The following is a 19351-nucleotide window of genomic DNA, read 5'->3' as shown; positions in this document are numbered from 1 at the left end:
CAAAATCACCAGGGTATGTAAACTTTTATTCTGGGTCATTTGGATGCTTTGGGTTGTTGTTATGATTTAAAAAGAGAAAACACAGTAGTTTGATAATAAATGACTTCAGCCAACTAACCATGAGTGGAGAAAAAGTTTTGGTGTTATCATTCATACTCTCTGTAAAAAGGCCAAGAAAGCAAAAATTCTGCCGGAGTATGTAAACTTTTGAGCACAACTGCATATACACTCGGATATAACATTTTTTGTACTTGTGTGAAATTCACAAAATATTGTCTCACGTTCAAACATTTATTGACTTTTGTAAACCTAATACAAATATTACAAGGCTTTGTTAGAAAGAATAAGAGCATATTCACAAATACAGTCAATATCAAAGAAAACTGTAGGAAGGTTTCAGGAAACTTCGGTTGCTCTGGGGCATTGGAACTGCCATGAAGCCAGGCTTCTTCACTGCTGGTCTAGATCCACTGCTGTAATCTACATTATTTCCTTTGCCTGTTTTAGTAGAAGCAGCGTTATTCCTTCTGTATGAAGAATTGCTACCACTGCTAACAGGTAGAAAAAAAACAAAAAACATATTAAACACCACAATTCACACATTGTGAACTATACCCTCAAAATAACAAGTACAACTCCATTATTAAAAAAAGTCAGTCAAACAGAACAAAGCACACAAAAAACAAACAAAAAGCAGTTGAGTTACCAATAATTATTACTAAAACTGTTTTCATATGCAACTAGGACATCATATTTATTTTCTGTACATAATTTCTCCTGTTTTATTTGTTTTTAATTATTGTACTAATAAAGAGTTATATTCGTTTATGTGTTTTGTTGGGTGGTTCACTCCTTTGTTTTTTCTTTGTATACTGGATACTGAACCCACCATGCTATATACTCTCCTCTTGGTTGGTTATAGAACTAAGCACACATTACCTTTTGGATCGAGATTGCTGTCCATCTCCCCACGTCTTCTGTTTCTTAGCTTTACGATTATATGACCCATTTTTTCTCTTTGTGCTATTTTTCCGAGAGGAGTTAAAATAAGAGGAAGTTGTATTTCTATCTTCCTCTTCACCTTCACTGTCATAAATCCTTGCAGTGTGAGTAGCTGACCCACTGGACTTTTGGGAAATTTCCTCAGCTGCGAGGGAATCAAATTATGGAAAGAAAAAAACATTAAAAAAAAAAAATCACAAAAATACATTCACACAATACAAGTATCTGGTACAAATCAATATGGGGCACCAAACCAAACCTGGAAGTGTCCATTCAGAGTACTTCTGAAGAACATCTATTAGCTCTGCACCATATTTCTCAAGCTTATCTTCTGTGACTCCATCAATTTGTAATAAAACTTCAGGTTCTGGAGACAGGGATTCTGAAATACACAAATCAGGCAAACCCTCAGATTAATTGCTGCACTTCTACTGTAGATATTGCCATGACCCCTATCGGTTATGCTCACATCAGTGTCGGTGGTTCTTTTCAAAATTAAAGAAAGAAAAACATAGCGCAGGATATATCATTTTTTTTTTTCAGGTAAAATGACCGACACCTTGATGGAGTCCTGCAGACCCCATGGGGTTCCTTGAATGCCGTATGTGTCAGTCATGTAATCAGAAAACCGTATAGGTGTTAACCCTGCCTTGGCTATTAATGGATAGTAAAACATCCAGCATTCCTGAATGGTTCACTATATTCAGTGGGGAAATAAGTACCATATTTTTCGGATTATAAGACACACTTTTCCCCCCCAAATTTGGAGGAAAATGGGGGTGCGTCTTATAATGCGAATGTACCTTACCGGTACCGTTGCTGCAGACTGGGATGAGGGGGTGTCCGGTGGTGCTGCGGGTGTCCGGCGCTGCTGCAGCGGTCTCCAGGGCTCTGGCCTTTCTCAAAATGTCGGCAGAGCCCCGGCAGCAATGGAGACTGCCACAGCAACACTGGGCAGCGCTGTCCGGGCACCCGCAGCACCGCAGACACCAGCAGAGCACCGGACACCCCCCCCCCCCCGCAGCGCCGCCGGGCACCGGAGACACCCACAGAGCACCGGGCAGCAGCGCCAGACACCTGCAGCATCACCGGACACCCTGCGGCCGGCAGCATCACTCCTGCCTCCTCCAGCAGCGACCCTGGGTCCCCGCTTCACCGCAGCCACCGCCCCCGGTAAGCAATAAGACGCAAGGATTATAAGAGGCACCTCCATTTTATAACTAAAAAAATGTTTTTCCTATTTTTCTCCTCAAAATTTGGGGTGCTTCTTATAATCTGGAGCGTCTTATAAAGTGAAAAATACGGTATTTGATCCCTTGATAATTTTGTAAGTTTGCCCACTGACAAATAGCCAGTTTCCTACTCCACACTGATGAGGGGCAAATACCCTGAAACAGCGGTCTGTGGATGGATACCATGTTTTGGCATAGGTGGTTTTCCTTTATCGGATGCTGCCCTTCCCGTGGTTGTTCCTTCCCGGTGAAAGACCTGGCTATTCATTGCTTGCGTTGAGAAACACGTGATGGTGTCTCCGCGGCTTTTCTACATGCATTTGCATATTTCCCATCAGGGATGAGGCAGTGTTCTGGATCACTGCGTTGAGAAACACGTGATGGTGTCTCCGCGGTGTTGGATGTTTTGATCTCCACGAGGTCATTCATCCTTATGTTTATTGCCCACTGACAAAGACATGAACAGTCTATAATTTTAATGGTAGGTTAATTTTAACATAGAGATAGAATATCAAAAATAAAATCCAGAAAATCATATTGTATAAATTATATAAATTTATTTGTATTTTGCAGTGAGAAATAAGTATTTGATCCCCTACCAACCATTAGGAGTTCTGGTTCCTACAGACCAGTTAGACGCTCCTAATCAACTCGTTACCTGCATTAAAGACAGCTGTCTTACATAGTCACCTTTATAAAAGACTCCTGTCTACAGACTCAATTAATCAGTCAGACTCTAACCTCCTACAACATGGGCCAGACCAAAGAGCTTTATAAGGATGTCAGGGACAAGATCATAGACCTGCATAAAGCTGGAATGGGCTACAAAACAATATGGCAAAACTCCCAGCGAGAATCAGAGGAACAGCAATGGACACCATAACTAGTCTATACAAGTGTTAACCAGATACAAGAGCATTTTCCTAAATTATTCCAGTTAAATAATTGTGTTTTGCATGAACTGACACCGTAAATTAATATATAATTGTGAAACGTATAAATTGTAAATTTTCTGATTCATAAACATTGTTCCCAGGTGGCTGGATGAGTGTTACATACCGGTGCCTATACCAAGACTTACCTGCGATCTTACGTATGGTGGCTGTATTGAAGATATTGAAGTAGTGTACACCAAAGATTTTCCCCAGGCGTTTACAGAGCTCAGTCACCTCAGCCTGGCATTTCTTAACCATTTCCTCCCTCTGGGATGTAGCAGCCATAACAGATGCCTTCTGTTTCCGGAGGCTGCTGGCATTTTCAGTATCTTGGAACTGAACCTGTGAGAGGTAGAAAGTCACGAGGACCAGAAGTCAGATTTCTGAGTGCCACTCACAGGAGTTCAGCTTATTACTCACAAATAAGAGCAATAGCTACAGTTCCATTAGTTTTCTTTTACATATCAGCAGACACCAATTATAAATGATGATTCGCATTAGCCCACATGCCAAACTGGGTTCTGGTGCATAGTGAAAAATACTGTATATATGACATAGAACAAACCTTTTCTTGTGCAAAATGGCAAATAATCCGCCATAATTGGTCAGCCATTGCTTGCATCTTTATATGCACCTTTTTGTTTTTAAAGGGAATCTGTCATCTACTTTTTCGTATATAAGCTTCGGCCACCGCCATCAGGGGCTTATCTACAGCATTCTGTAATGCTGTAGATAAGCCCCCGATGTAACCTGAAAGATAAGAAAAACAAGTTAGATTATACTCACCAGGGGGGCGGTCCGGACGGCATCGCGGGTCCGGCGCCTCCAATCTTCATACGATGACATCCTCTTCTTCTCTTCCTGCTGTGGCTCCTGCGCAGGCGTACTTTGTCTGTCCTGTTGAGGGCAGAGCAAAGTACTGCAGTGTGCAGGTGCCGGGAAAGGTCCGAGAAGCCCAGCGCCTGCGCACTTTGCGCTGCCCTCAACAGGGCAGATAAAGTACGCCTGCGCAGGAGCCGCAGCAGGAAGCAAAGAAGAGGACGTCATCGCATGAAGATGGGAGGCTCCAAATCCGGAAAGCGACGCCCATCGGACCGGACCGCACCGGGACCACCCGAGTGAGTATAATCTAACCTATTTTTTCTTATCTTTCAGGTTACATCGGGGGCTTATCTATAGCATTACAGAATGCTGTAGATAAGCCCCTGATGGCGGTGGCCAAAGCTTATATACGAAAAAGTAGGTGACAGATTCCCTTTAACATTTTTTAACCCCTTTACGACATGTGCTGTTCTAGTACTGCGCATGTCGTGTCTCCCCCTTTGATGTGGGCTCCGGCGCTGAGCCCACATCAAAGCCGCGACATGTAAGCTGTTTTGTACAGCTGACATGTGCCCGCAATAGTGGTGGGTGAAATCGCGATCCATCCTCCGCTATTAACCAGCTAAATACCGCTGTCAAACTCTGACAGCGGCATTTAACTAGCGCTTCCGGTCATCGAGTTGTAAATGCACGCATCGCTGACCCCCGTCACGTGATCGGGGGTCAGTGATGCGTCGGCATGACAGCCAGAACGTATCTGCACCAAAATGGTATCATTAAAAAGTCAGCTTGGCGTGCAAAAAATAAGCCCTCACCTGACCCGAGATCCCGAAAAATGTAAACGCTACGGGTATCGGAAAATTGCGCAATTTTTATTTTTAGCAAAGTTTGGAATTTTTTTTCATCACTTAGATAAGACATGTTTGGTGTCTATGAACTCGTAATGACCTGGAGAATCATAATTGCAGGTCAGTTTTAGCATTTAGTGACCCTAGCAAAAAAGCCAAACAAAAAACAAGTGTGGGACTGCACTTTTCTTTTGCAATTTCACAGCACTTGGAATTTTTTTCCTGTAAAACCAATGTTGTTGTTCAAAAGTACAACTCGTCCTGCAAAAAATAATCTCTCAAATGGCCATACTGATGGAAAAATAAAAAAGTTATGGCTCTGGGAAGGAGGAGAGCGAAAAATGAAAACACGAAAAAGGGCTGCGGCATTAAGGGGATAACCATGTTCCTGAATGTTGATAGATAATTAATGGCATAAATAATGATTCACACAGAGATTTTGAAGCGGAACTGCTTAAAATAACACATGTCCAAAAACTGTGTGTACATCCCCTCGGTGGACCGGTATACGAGTTGTGTGCCATGTTAATATATATATATATATATATATATATATATATATATTTTTTTTTTTTTTTAACTGTTATAGTGCACTACTTCTAATATCAATTAATTTGTGCAAATGCCTTAATTCTGCAAAGTAAGAACACAGGAGGTAAATACCTTTAAGAACCCATTCAGCACAGCCTGAGAGCGCTCTCCTAGTTTCATGTACGCTACAGCCTGGTCATTGGCTGTAATATATAGCTCTTCGTCCAGAATCCTTTCCAGAATCAGCTTCCGGAATAATCGCTCTGCATTGTGGCGTGAATATGCTGCTCCTTTTCCAAATATACCTGTCTGGATCTTTGCAGTTTTACTCCCTGGTAAAATAAAGGATATGTATGACCTGTACCTTGCCCTGATTCACACACCAATAGTTTGTCATTTGCAGGATACTTACCTAAATATATATCCACCATCATGTTGAGTGTCAACCGATTCTTGGCACCCTTCCCTCTACCTTGAGCTGTGCAGTGCTCCTGGACAAATCTCACAATGGTCTTCACCTCCTCTGTGACATCTCTGGACTTGTATTCCTGAAATGCAGGAACCCAACTGTATTTCACAGTTACATTTCTTATAACTATTACTAGATCTAGTTAGGTAAATTACAACATGATTTACTATGTGACACATATTTGGAGATTCCTTCTGTGAATATTGGGTCTCTGTAAGCCCTGTGCTATATTTTTTGATGTAGCCTCCATTTTTGCAGTCTGGTAAGTTATTCTTGGCGATGTGGGAAGTTACAGGTCTGTGCTGCAAGGAGTTTGATTTTTGTCTGGCAACTGTTAGATCCCACATATATGCATATGTAGAGGAGTTAGCAGTCAATCATATTACTTAAAGGAGTCTCTACTGATTTTCCTCCATATGTCTAATCTCACATTAAAGCCAACATTTGGTCTTACCCCATCTAAGCCTGAGACTGCAGAGTTGGGTCAGGAGAGGAAATTGCAGTCTGTACATGGTACTGTGAGACCCAGACTTTTAAACTTGTCTAAGAACTATCGCTCTGTTCTTGTTGATGTTTTGGGTGCCTTACAATATCTTTATGTAATCCTTTCTGATCCAAGGAACAGTGTCTATTAGTATTGTTAATATTGGCATTAGTTTCACAAATTTTCAAGATTCTCTTCTTAATCCCTATTTGTATAAGACAACAGAATCTCTTTAATAAAGTATTTGCAAAAAGTGCGAGTCTTGAACTAAATTTGGCCAGGTGTTAGAAATCACATAAGAAAGTGCTCACCGTTGTTCTGCAGCAGTTGTCACATGCAACTCTTGGATTTTCCTTACAAAATTTCGGATTGAACGTAGTTTCTCCAAAATAAACGAGAAGTTGCATCCGACGACACTCTAGCACATTTTCACAGTAATGTACCATGCTGTATAGGTTATTAAAGTGTGTCTGTTTTGTCTGACTGTTTCCATCTTTTTCCACTGATAGAAAAGAATAACAGTTAATGTTAAAAATTTTTATTAAGGGCTCATATAAGCATTAAAGAAATTTAGAGGGTTTTCCCTATCCATAGGATAACTTTCTGATTGCCAAGTGCTGGGACCCTTACTGATGTCGAGAACCAAGAGGAGGTGTGGTCGATTACGTGCACCTCCCCTCCATTCATTATCTATGCGACCACCGGAAACGGCCAATGGCAGCGTTCGCCGCTCCCATTAAAAAAGAACGGAGCTGCAGTATGCATGATCGACCACCGCTTCATTTATACAAAGCTATTCAGAGCCTTGGTTTTTGGGATTGGACAGGGACCCAGCAATTGGGAAAGTTATTCCCTATTCTATGGATAGGGGATAAAATCCAACCTCGCTACAACTTCTTTAATGGAAAGTCAGACTAAATTAATGTAGAAACAGGTAGCGAACAATCTTCTTTAATTAAATATCTCTTTATGCCACTTTACCAAGGAGATATTTCCACTGACCTATAATACATAAAAATGGAAACTAGAGATTACTAAAAAGACTTGCAGCATACTTGTCTGTAGTAACCGGTTTCACATTTGCGGTTGGGTCCGCAGCATCTTGTCCGCAACCGCATGATGCATGCATACGCAGCGTTTTTTATCTGCATCAGCTTATGCATGATGGCAAAAAAACCGGCTGTGTTTGCATGCGTTTGCGCTTTTTATGTGCATGCATTTGATATTTCAAGGAGGGCGTGTCTCAATGTGCGTGTCTAAATCAGTTCCTGGATATGCGCAGTCCGAAGTACGCAAGCGCATTGAATGCATGCATACGCAAAGACATGCATACACATGCGTTCCCATAGACAGTAATGCGTTTTTTTAACGCACTCATCCGTATGCGCATGCCTGCACATATTTGACGGAAATGTGCCACCTCAAAAATTGCAACATGGTGCATTAGCCGAACACTGTGAAAAGACGCATGTGTAAGCAAACGCAGGCGGACGCATGCAAACGCATGAACCTGTGTCCACAATGTAAAAGATATGAAATCAGGACGCATACGGATGTATGGGTCAGAAATGCTGCGGACACAACCGCAAATGTGAAACCGGCCTAAGAAGCAACAAGGATTTTGGCATTTGAGTGGTGGTTAACGAAGTTTGTATTGTCCTGGCTCGGTTGCCACAGAGTATTAAAGTGGATACCAGACCAAGATAGTGCAAATCTATTCACAACTATTGGCAACCTGTGTGGACAATGTATGGACATACACAATAAAGTTACTCTTTACTCTGGTTGTGTGGTGCCAATACCCTTATTTTACTACCAACTAAATTCAGCAGTACTAAGATTCACGCTCAGAACCAATCTCAATCTAATATATAATTGCCTAGAATACTACTTCCTGCAATTTGTGCCAACTTCCGTGGCTTTGTCCGGAGCTAATGTCCGGAGATAAGTGACGTCACCAGTGTCCTACACCCAGGCAGAGCACAGTGGCCCCAGGCAGAGCACAGTGGCCCCAGGCAGAGCACAGGGGCCCCAGGCAGAGCACAGGGGCCCCAGGCAGCATATGGGGCCCCAGGCAGAGCACAGGGGCCCCAGGCAGCATATGGGGCCCCAGGCAGCATATTGGGCCCCAGGCAGAGCACAGTGGCCCCAGGCAGAGCACACACCAAATCGGAGGCCGAGGGGCCCCGCCAACCAAATCGGAGGCCGAGGGGCCCCGCCCACCAAATCGGAGGCCGAGGGGCCCCGCCCACCAAATCGGAGGCCGGGGGTCCCCGCCCACCACATTGGAGGCCGAGGAGCCCCGCCCACCAAAAGTAAGTGCGGCCCCAAAAGTAAGTGCGCCCCCGGGTGCAAAAGTAAGTGCGCCCCCGGGTGCAAAAGTAAGTGCGCCCCCGGGTGCAAAAGTAAGTGCGCCCCCGGGTGCAAAAGTAAGTGCGCCCCCGGGTGCAAAAGTAAGTGCGCCCCCGGGTGCAAAAGTAAGTGCGCCCCCGGGTGCAAAAGTAAGTGCGCCCCCGGGTGCAAAAGTAAGTGCGCCCCCGGGTGCAAAAGTAAGTGCGCCCCCGGGTGCAAAAGTAAGTGCGCCCCCGGGTGCAAAAGTAAGTGCGCCCCCGGGTGCAAAAGTAAGTGCGCCCCCGGGTGCAAAAGTAAGTGCGCCCCCGGGTGCAAAAGTAAGTGCGCCCCCGGGTGCAAAAGTAAGTGCGCCCCCGGGTGCAAAAGTAAGTGCGCCCCCGGGTGCAAAAGTAAGTGCGCCCCCGGGTGCAAAAGTAAGTGCGCCCCCGGGTGCAAAAGTAAGTGCGCCCCCGGGTGCAAGAGTAAGCGCGCCCTCGGCCCCGGGTGCAAAAGTAAGTGCGCCCCCGGGTGCAAAAGTAAGTGCGCCCCCGGGTGCAAGAGTAAGCGCGCCCTCGGCCCCGGGTGCAAAAGTAAGCGCGCCCCCCAGTCCCGTGTGTGAAAAGTGCTGCTGTAAAGCTGGTAGCGCTGTTCAAGCACCATGTATTTCCTTCAGGAAATGCCCATCTAATACATAATTGCCTAGAATACTACTTCCTGCAATTTGTGCCAACTTCCGTGGCTTTGTCCGGAGCTAATGTCCGGAACTAATGTCCGGAGCTAATGTCCGGAGCTAATGTCCGGAGCTAATGTCCGGAGCTAATGTCCGGAGCTAATGTCCGGAGATAAGTGACGTCACCAGTGTCCTACACCCAGGCAGAGCACAGGGGCCCCAGGCAGCATATGGGGCCCCAGGCAGAGCACAGTGGCCCCAGGCAGAGCACAGTGGCCCCAGGCAGAGCACAGGGGCCCCAGGCAGAGCACAGGGGCCCCAGGCAGCATATGGGGCCCCAGGCAGAGCACAGGGGCCCCAGGCAGAGCACAGGGGCCCCAGGCAGAACATGGGGCCCCAGGCAGAGCACAGGGGCCCCAGGCAGCATATGGGGCCCCAGGCAGAGCACAGGGGCCCCAGGCAGCATATGGGGCCCCAGGCAGAGCACAGTGGCCCCAGGCAGCATATGGGGCCCCAGGCAGAGCACAGGGGCCCCAGGCAGAGCACAGGGGCCCCAGGCAGCATATGGGGCCCCAGGCAGAGCAGTGGTCCCAGGCAGAGCACAGGGGCCCCAGGCAGCTTATGGGGCCCCAGGCAGAGCACAGTGGCCCCAGGCAGAACACGTGGCCCCAGGCAGAGCACAGTGGCCCCAGGCAGAGCACAGGGGCCCCAGGCAGAACATGGGGCCCCAGGCAGAGCACAGGGGCCCCAGGCAGCATATGGGGCCCCAGGCAGAGCACAGGGGCCCCAGGCAGCATATGGGGCCCCAGGCAGAGCACAGGGGCCCCAGGCAGAGCACAGGGGCCCCAGGCAGAACATGGGGCCCCAGGCAGCATATGGGGCCCCAGGCAGAGCACAGGGGCCCCAGGCAGCATATGGGGCCCCAGGCAGAGCACAGTGGCCCCAGGCAGAGCACAGGGGCCCCAGGCAGAACATGGGGCCCCAGGCAGAACATGGGGCCCCAGGCAGAGCACAGGGGCCCCAGGCAGAGCACAGGGGCCCCAGGCAGAGCACAGAGGCCCCAGGCAGCATATGGGGCCCCAGGCAGAGCACAGGGGCCCCAGGCAGCATATGGGGCCCCAGGCAGAGCACAGTGGCCCCAGGCAAAGCACAGGGGCCCCAGGCAAAGCACAGGGGCCCCAGGCAAAGCACAGGGGCCCCAGGCAGCATATGGGGCGCCAGGCAGAGCACAGTGGTCCCAGGCAGAGCACAGGGGCCCCAGGCAGCCTATGGGGCCCCAGGCAGAGCACAGTGGCCCCAGGCAGAACATGGGGCCCCAGGCAGAGCACAGTGGCCCCAGGCAGAGCACAGGGGCCCCAGGCAGAGCACAGGGGCCCCAGGCAGCATATGGGGCCCCAGGCAGAGCACAGTGGTCCCAGGTAGAGCACAGGGGCCCCAGGCAGAGCACAGGGGCCCCAGGCAGCATATGGGGCCCCAGGCAGAGCACAGGGGCCCCAGGCAGCATATGGGGCCCCAGGCAGAGCACAGTGGCCCCAGGCAGAGCACAGGGGCCCCAGGCAGCATATGGGGCCCCAGGCAGAGCACAGCGATATTTTGGACCACTGTGCGGTGTTTCAGATCCCCTGTGCGATGTCTGGGGCCCTGTTCTTAAGTATATTAAAGATTAAAGTAACGTATATTAAAGTATATTATAGATCAAATTTGACACGTTTATGAGCACCATTGAGTGATATACTCAAGAATGACATAATTTTTCAACATTTTATGGTTTCAAACTGTAAACACTCAGAGTTTTTTTTACTTCAACCAGAAAACCTTAACGGTTCATAAAAAACTTGACTGTTCAGGATATGATAAAAGTCATAGTATTCTGAATCTTTAACTTATAAAGATACCTTTACATGGGGTGATTATTGGTTCCAGAGAGGCTTTCGGACGATAATCGTACACATGGCTGGTGACAGGACAATACAATATAAACGTTCAAAGGTAAACACTGATAACATTAAAATCTAATATATAATTGCCTAGAATACTACTTCCGGCAATTTGTGCCAACTTCCGTGGCTTTGTCCGGAGATAATGTCCGGAGATAAGTGACGTCACCAGCGTCCTACACCCGCTCAGGGTGGACAAAGATATATGCCTTCGTGGTGCGCGGCACTTTTCTGATTGGTTGCCGCCTGCCGCGAGCGACCAATCAGAAATGTGCCGTACTGTCAAGAATTGTCAAGAGCTGGTGAGTGCAGCCATTTTTTGTTCTTTCTTACTAATATTTATTAATTGTATTATTCTTACATTTGAATAAATAAAGTATATATGGATTCTAGACTCCCGATTCTTTAGAATCGGGCTGCCATCTAGTACTTACATATTAATGTGCTTGCACCCACCTCAATACTAAGATTCACTAACAGATGGTAAGAGAATTAGAGCGATTGCCAAGGTTTTCACTAAAGTCTACATTCACTGTATGTGACTAGACTTGTGATTCCTTACAGCGTGCACATTTCGACTAGAAGTATGTAGCCTCTCTCAATTCACGTCTAGTCGGAATGTGGCTGGGAGTATCCATACCGCAGTCACAGGACCGCCCAGTCTCGGCGCTGGCACATGAGAATCCTTACAATGGAAGCTATGAGGATTCACAGGTCTACAGTCACAAACGGTGACTGCAGACTTTCGTTAAAAACCTGGAAAACCCCTTTAAGCTCTCCACATAGATACAGTAACAGAACAAATCTCATTTAGATAGAGTAACAGAAGTCTGAATCCACGGTGAAATTGGCAGCAAGAATTGACATGCCAAGGATTTCAAACCCACATTATCTACAAAAATATTTAAAACACAACCAGAGAGCATATTGCCGAAAAAAACGGCGCAAGGAGGGGCGAATTAACACATAATAGTGTACAAAAGCCCCAGGCCTACACAAAAGGCCACCCACTCCATATAGATACTAGGAATGAAGAGGAAAAAAGGAGTATATTGGGTATCAAAGTTTATTAAATATACAGTGTGTAAATACGGGCATTAATTACATAAATACAAGACATAAATAGAAGCTACATATAAAGTGCATACAGGATGGGGACAGAAAGTCCCACTGGTGAACGGGGCCCAAATAATCCAATAGTCTGCACAGGACCACAGACTGAGAGTGAACATAACCGCAAGATGCCAAAGAGCTAAATAAGTGCTGTATAGTGACCGCAGACACTGATAATGGGCACCGCAAGACATGCTTACCGCTAAATGATATGGGCTCACCAGGACACCAGGCTGGGACCGGGAAGAAAGACCCCCGACGCGCGTTTCGCTTACGCGGTAAACTGCTTTCTCAAGGGGATGAATCCACGGTGAAATTGGCAGCAAGAATTGACATGCCAAGGATTTCAAACCCACATTATCTACAAAAATATGCTGCGGATTTTCTCTGCAGTGTGTTAGTAAGTTTTCACCAAAGCTTGTCCATAAAGTTGACAGTAATATGCAGAGGACTCGCTGCAAGCAAATTTACAGTAAATAAATCTACTGAGTATTGACCACGTGAGAACATAAAATTCAGTACATACCATCCTTACAGTAAAAACTTAAGCACAATGAAATATAAAAAAATTTCTTCAGGAATTCCCTCACCCAGGTATATACAGTATAGTATATCCAGGCCTGTGTCTACACACACAGGCATGCATCTATACATACTTTTACACACAGACAGATTTTTAAAAACACAGGACCAAAGCCTTTAAAACCGGTGTTTCATTCATTAAAGGGAATCTGTCACCCCAAAAATCGTATATGAGCTAAGGCCACCGCCATCAGGGTCTTATCTACAGCATTCTGGAATGCTGTAGATAAGCCCCTGGATGTAATCTGAAAGGTAAGAAAAACAGGTTATATTATACTCACCCAGGGGCGGTCCCGGTTCGTTTCGGGTCCGATGGGCGTCGCAGTCCGGCGTCTCCTATCTTCATACGATGACGTCCTCTTCTTGTCTTCCTGCTGTGGATCCAGCGCACTTTGTCAGCCCTGTTGAGGGCAGAGCAAAGTACTGCAGTGCCCAGGCCTCTCTGACCTTTCCGGCGCCTGCGCACTGCAGTACTTTGCTCTGCTCTCAACAGGGCAGACAAAGTACGCCTGCGGCGGAGCTGTGGCAGGAAGACAAGAAGAGGACGTCATCGTATGAAGATGGGAGGCGCCGGACCCGGACCGCGAAGCCCATCGGACCGGACCTTATCGGGACCACCCCTGGGTGAGTATAATCTAACCTCTTTTTCTTACCTTTCAGGATACATCGGGGGCTTATCTACAGCATTACAGAATGCTGTAGATAAGCCCCTGATGGCGGTGGCCTTAGCTCATATACGATTTTTGGGGTGACAGATTCCCTTTAAGAGACGCATGCCACTTAATAAGTTAGGTGCATCTTACTACTGTTGAGCGCCTCCGAGGATTGCAAATAAAACACACCATAGTGGCAATAATTTATGTCTAAATCCAGGCGTAAACATAAGCTAAAAAAATAGCTTTATCTGGCTTTTATGCCCCTCCCCATGCCACAAAGTAAAGCTAGGTGCCTGAAAATGCAATCATTTGCTGAGGTCAGTGAAACACGTACATCCTAGATTGGCATAATCTCACAGCTTGTCTTTCTTGGTCTTGCAATTTCAATATTGAGGAGTGTATATTTCAAACAAGTAATAACTGTAATTAAATTGTAAGGAGGATCTATAGAATATTTTTTCATTTTACACTGAATATATCACTAAAAATGAGCCGAAAGGCTGATTTTTATTTTTTTTTACACTGCAGGGGTACTCACTCTGAATCAGCCGACGGATTCTTGTTACATCGCTGTAGCTATAGAACAGGAGGCAGTGGGACATTTCTCCGTCTCGTCCTGCTCTTCCAGACTCCTGGTAATATCCTTCCACAGACTTTGGCAGAGAAGCATGGATGACATATCTAACATCTGGCTTATCAATACCCATTCCAAAAGCAATAGTGGCACAGATCACCTAGAGCCAGCAGACACAAATAAGGACGAGGAGACATTGGAATTAAACCTTACTAGTATAGTGGGGAAAAAAATTAAAAAAGGAAATTCCTTTTTCAGGTTTATATGATATAATTCATTGCATTTGATACAGACTTACCTGACAGTCATCCTGATTGATCCACTTCTGTTGTACATAGTCTCTGTTAGAGTCGCTGAGCCCTGCGTGATAGGACAGAGCGGCTAGACCCTCCCTCTGCAGGGTTTCAGCCATAGTGTCACACTCATGTCGTGAGAGACAGTAAATTATCCCAGATTCATCTGGAAAATAAAACTAAGCATTACACACAAAAGACTGTATTTTAACATCAACAAATGTAAACTAAATTCTGAAACAAAAAATCGTCCTCATTTCCACAGCAAATTCTATTATTTATCAGTTTAAAGGATCTGAACCAACATTACACATTTCTAAGGCTGAGTTCACACGTAGCAGAATTGCCGCGGAAATATCCGCGGCAATTCTGCGCCTCCTGCCGCGGGTATATCGCATGCAGAATTTGCATGCATATACCCGCAGAAAACTAGCGTTTTGCAAGCATAATTAGCTTGCAGAATGCTAGAGTTTTCCAAGCGATCTGTAGCATCGCTTGGAAAACTGACTGACAGGTTGGTCACACTTGTCAAACATAATGTTTGACAAGTGTGACCAACTTTTTACTATAGATGCAGCCTATGCAGCATCTATAGTAAAAGATAGAATGTTAAAAATAATAAAAAAAAAAGGTTATACTCACCTGCAGGCGTCCGTTCCTAATGCTGTGTGTTCTGGACCTTCCATTGACGTAGCGGTCATGTGACCGCGACGTCATCGCAGGTCCTTCACACACACCTCGGAAGCCGCTGAGGTCGGGCCGCCAGAAGGTGAGTATATCGCTATTTTTTATTTTAATTCTTTTTTTTTTTACCACTTATATGGTGCCCAGTCCGTGGAGGAGAGTCTCCTCTCCTCCACCCTGGGTACCAACCGCACTTGATCTGCTTACTTCCCGCATGGTGTGCACAGCCCCGTGCGGGAAGTAAGCAGATCAATGCACTCCTATGTATGCAGAATCGTCGCGATTCCGCAATTTTAATGAACATGCTGCGTTTTTTTCTGGATTGCAATTCCGCTCAGGAAAAAAATGCAGCATGTGCACAAAAAATGCGGATTGCATTCTGTTACATAGGATGCTTAATGTTAGCGTTTTTTTCGCGGTTTTATAGCGAAAAACCGCGAAAAAAACGCAAAAAATCTGCTACGTGTGCACACAGCCTAAAACTACAACTGCTGCAGGGCCAGGCTGGCTCCAGCTTTCTCCTCCTTGGCTATGTTCACACATTGCATTTTTATGCAAATTTTAAGCTGCGTTTTACAGATCTCAGAAATTTCATGCACACATTGTTTTTTTTTACTGACTGATTTGGAAAACTGCTGCATTTGCAAACTGCTGAATGTCACTTCTTTCAGCGTTTTTTCACCCATAGAAAAGAATGGCTAAGTGCAAAAGCATAGCAAAAAATGCAGGAAAAAAAAATTGCATGCATTAGGTTTTGCTACATTTTTGGTACAAAAACCTTAAGGAAGTTGCATCATGATTTTGCACCAAAAATGCAGCAAAACCTGTTTTTTTGGAAGCAGCTTCTTTACTGCCAAGAGGGCAGGTTTTTCCTATAGAAAAAAAAATGCAAAGAGTGAACATAGCCTAACACGGTTTTGTATTTTCACAAGGATTTACGCTGGGATCTAACAAACTTCCTCTCATACAATTTTCTCCTATCCTGCTCAGATTTACATAGTAAGTGAAGCATGATGTAATGACAAGTTTGGAGACAAAGTTACTATGAGACTCACTGGGGTGATTTTTCTTTATCCACTCCACACAGTCATAAGCCACCTTCTTGGGTTTTTTTGGTAATACATCATACTTAAGATTGTCTCTGTTGAAGCTCATAGAAAATCTGAAAAAAAAAAACAAAACATCAATACAGATATTATTCAACAGGTTTAGGAAAAAATTACGGTAATAAGTTTGCAAAGCACTAACGTTTGAGGTCATAGTAGTTGTTCTGAATCCCGGACAGTAGCTCTCTGTAAGCAGCTGCCAGTACAGACAAGGGCAATACCAGCTGATATTTAACCCTTTCTGACTGTTCCCCTTTGAGCTCACACAAAAATAAAGGCTATGGACATAGAACAAAATATTTGTACATGCTAGTAGTTGCACTAAATTTCAGTCTGCAAACTTCATTCTTCCATTGATTTTCAGCCCCTGTGATATGAAATTTGCAGAATAATGTAAATTTGAGATTGTTTTGTGGGAGAAGTGATAGTAATATAGGCTGGATGTGAACGCTGTGTTTATACAGTATACTGCTTTCTTCATAAGCTCAAATATCAGCAGTGCTCCAATGCTGAATTTCTTCAAGTGCTTTCCACTTTTCTATAGACTGGTTTCTCTGCCCTCCCTGAGACTGTGCATGCTTTTTTCCTCTCCAGTTTTGAGTGTGCAACTTTCTCTCTGCAGCATAGAAAGAAGTGAAGACCAGCGAAAGCCATCAGAACAATTAGCAGGTAATTTGATGGATTTGTGATATTTTTACTGAGCACTTGGCTACATGCAGAATTTACAGACACCCTGCGGCAGGAAAAGGGTAGAAGTTGCCTTAATTTGCATTTAAGGAGCTAAAAAAATGTAAAAAACAAGTGTATGCAAAGGTGTATTTAGCCTTTACAGAGTTAGGTAAGCCACAGTTAAGGAAGTGAGCAAACAAAAGATTTCCAGGAGGGTCCAGTCAACATCATATTATGGGGTATGTATAGAAGAAAATACTACTACAACAAGTAATTCTAATAACCAAATAATAAAAGTGAGTAGGGTACAGGACAGGCGACGCTCTCTTTACATAGACTAACACATAGCATCCACTTCATGCCATTCTTACATCTGAGGTCTGGTCATCTTAAGCTGGTTGAGAATGTCTTTCTGGACACGGGGATTTGCAGTTGCTGTAAGAGCCATCATTGGTACAGAAGGGAATTTTTGACGCAACATGTTGAGCCTTTTGTAGTCTGGACGGAAATCATGGCCCCACTGTTAGAAGTAAAAAATGCAACATGTAAAAGAAAAAAAGAAGAAAATTAGCCGCGTTAAGAAATTGAAAGTTATACAAGGTTTTTCAGTGTGTGTATCAATATTTCTTGATATTCCATTATTAAAATTAGCCATATTAGGTAAAAAAAAGAACCTCTTTCCTAAGCTTTGACATCCTTTCTAAAGTGTTTTCACACATTCCTCACAATGTATTAGATACAAATGAATTATACGTTCTGCTGATTTCAAACTTCTAAAAAAAAACAAATTAAAAATGTTTTTTTTCCCCATTTGTATTCTAAACATGGAGAGCATGTCTTACTACAGCTTAAACACAGAGGCTGGGTGCAGCAGTTCTTGGTTACAGTGCCGATCCTGTGAAGGCATTGGTCACCTTGCAGTCCGGAGTACAATATTAGTGCAATAATTAATTTTTTTTTGTTACAAACTGATAATCTTAATAATGGAACAACCCACTTACTACCAAAATATGTCAGAGCACAGAACAGCTTACCTGGCTTACACAGTGAGCCTCATCAATGACAAATCGTGCCAGCAGCTGACGCTCATACAAATTTTCCACTGTGGTAATAAGTCTGGGGCTTGCGCAAACCTTTTGTACAGACAAAAAAGAAAAAAGAAAAAGAAGAGTGACTTAAAAACCTCGTAAATGATGAATTGGGCCCTTAATATAATTTATGTATTTACTTAGTATTAGAACAACCACTAGAATACCACATTTCTCGCATAGATGCCCTTATTGCTGAGAAAGGACAAAAACAACGTGTAGCTGTACGTCTGGCTGATCTTGCCATGTACTTGTACTGCTACAACTCCAGTACACTGCAAATGTAAAGTTGGCCCCATCTTTTCTTGGATTGATCTTAAAGCTGGCTTTAAATTAAAAATGGGACATCATGGTGAGACAATGCCCAAAAACTGAATTTCTGCAAGACAAAAAAGTATTAATTTCGTGATTTGTCCAACTCATTCATCTTTCTAATTCTGTCTGAATTTTGTATTATTTCAGTACAAAAATTTTATATTTTTTTCTCTTCTGGTATTTATTGGCGTTCTTTTTGTTCTAAATTCTTCAAAATTGAGCGCGGGGTTCAAGAATTTTGCACAAAATCAAATTGTGGCAAAATCTGACCCATAATTTCAGCTATACATGTATTCTCTGCAGTGGGGGTGGGGGACTAGAGTATATTTTTAAAAAGTTGGAAAATTTCTGTGCATACACTGTGTGCATTATTATTGTGCAAGTTGTATTTTGATCACATGATACTTTCTATACATGTTGTCCTACTCCAAGCTGTTCAGGCTTGAGAGCCAACTACTAATTAAGTAAATCAGGTGATGTGCATCTCTGTAATGAGGAGGGGTGTTGTCTAATGACATCAAAACCCTATGGGTGTGTGTCCACGGTCAGTAAACGCTGCTTGTTTGACGCTGCGCAGAGCTGCAGCGTCAAACACGCAGCGTCCAGATGTTCCAGCATAGTGGAGGGGATTTTTTGAAATCCCGTGTCCACTATGCGTGGAAACCCGCACGCGGCGGGCCTGCGACTCCGGACATGCTGCGCGTCTTTTCAGATCGCAGCATGTCCGTTCACCTTGCGGGGACGCAGCGTCCATGCAAGGCATAACACAGGGCCCTATGGGAGGGGTGCGACGATCCCGGATGTGTACAGTTAACACATCCGGCATCATCGCGTCCCAGAAGGGGGCGGGGCTTAGCGCCGAGCGGCTTTGCCGCTCCGGCGATACCGCCGGCCATCCTGAACGTGGACACGCAGCCTTAATAAGGTGTGCTTAATTATTAGGCAACTTCCTTTCCTTTGGTAAAATGGGTAGAAGAGAGATTTGACGGGCTCTGAAAAGTCCAAAATTG

General features: G+C 44.9%; 1 protein-coding gene across 6 annotated transcripts in view; it reads right to left on the bottom strand.

The window, feature by feature from the left end:
• Positions 1–258: 258 nt before the first annotated feature.
• The window catches only part of BLM (BLM RecQ like helicase), a 54715-nt gene continuing 35622 nt past the window's right edge, over positions 259–19351 (bottom strand). For 5 of the 6 annotated variants that reach the window (XM_077263167.1, XM_077263170.1, XM_077263168.1 and 2 more), the window contains exons 11-22: positions 17973–18071; positions 17310–17458; positions 16219–16325; positions 14485–14645; positions 14151–14346; positions 6635–6825; positions 5783–5918; positions 5503–5702; positions 3316–3511; positions 1262–1384; positions 940–1147; positions 259–551 (exon numbers count right to left, since the gene is read on the bottom strand). In XM_077263167.1, the coding sequence (XP_077119282.1) occupies positions 374–551; positions 940–1147; positions 1262–1384; positions 3316–3511; positions 5503–5702; positions 5783–5918; positions 6635–6825; positions 14151–14346; positions 14485–14645; positions 16219–16325; positions 17310–17458; positions 17973–18071 (1944 nt within the window). In that variant the 3' untranslated portion in view covers positions 259–373. The remainder of the gene's footprint in view (positions 552–939; positions 1148–1261; positions 1385–3315; positions 3512–5502; positions 5703–5782; positions 5919–6634; positions 6826–14150; positions 14347–14484; positions 14646–16218; positions 16326–17309; positions 17459–17972; positions 18072–19351) is intronic. The other variant, XM_077263172.1, reaches the window with a different exon arrangement.

The sequence above is a fragment of the Ranitomeya variabilis genome, chromosome 5 (genome assembly GCF_051348905.1).
Source record: "Ranitomeya variabilis isolate aRanVar5 chromosome 5, aRanVar5.hap1, whole genome shotgun sequence".
NCBI classification, from domain to species: Eukaryota; Metazoa; Chordata; class Amphibia; order Anura; family Dendrobatidae; genus Ranitomeya; species Ranitomeya variabilis.
The sequence above is the reverse complement of the archived record's forward strand: the minus strand, read 5'-3'. Positions and strand labels throughout refer to the sequence as shown.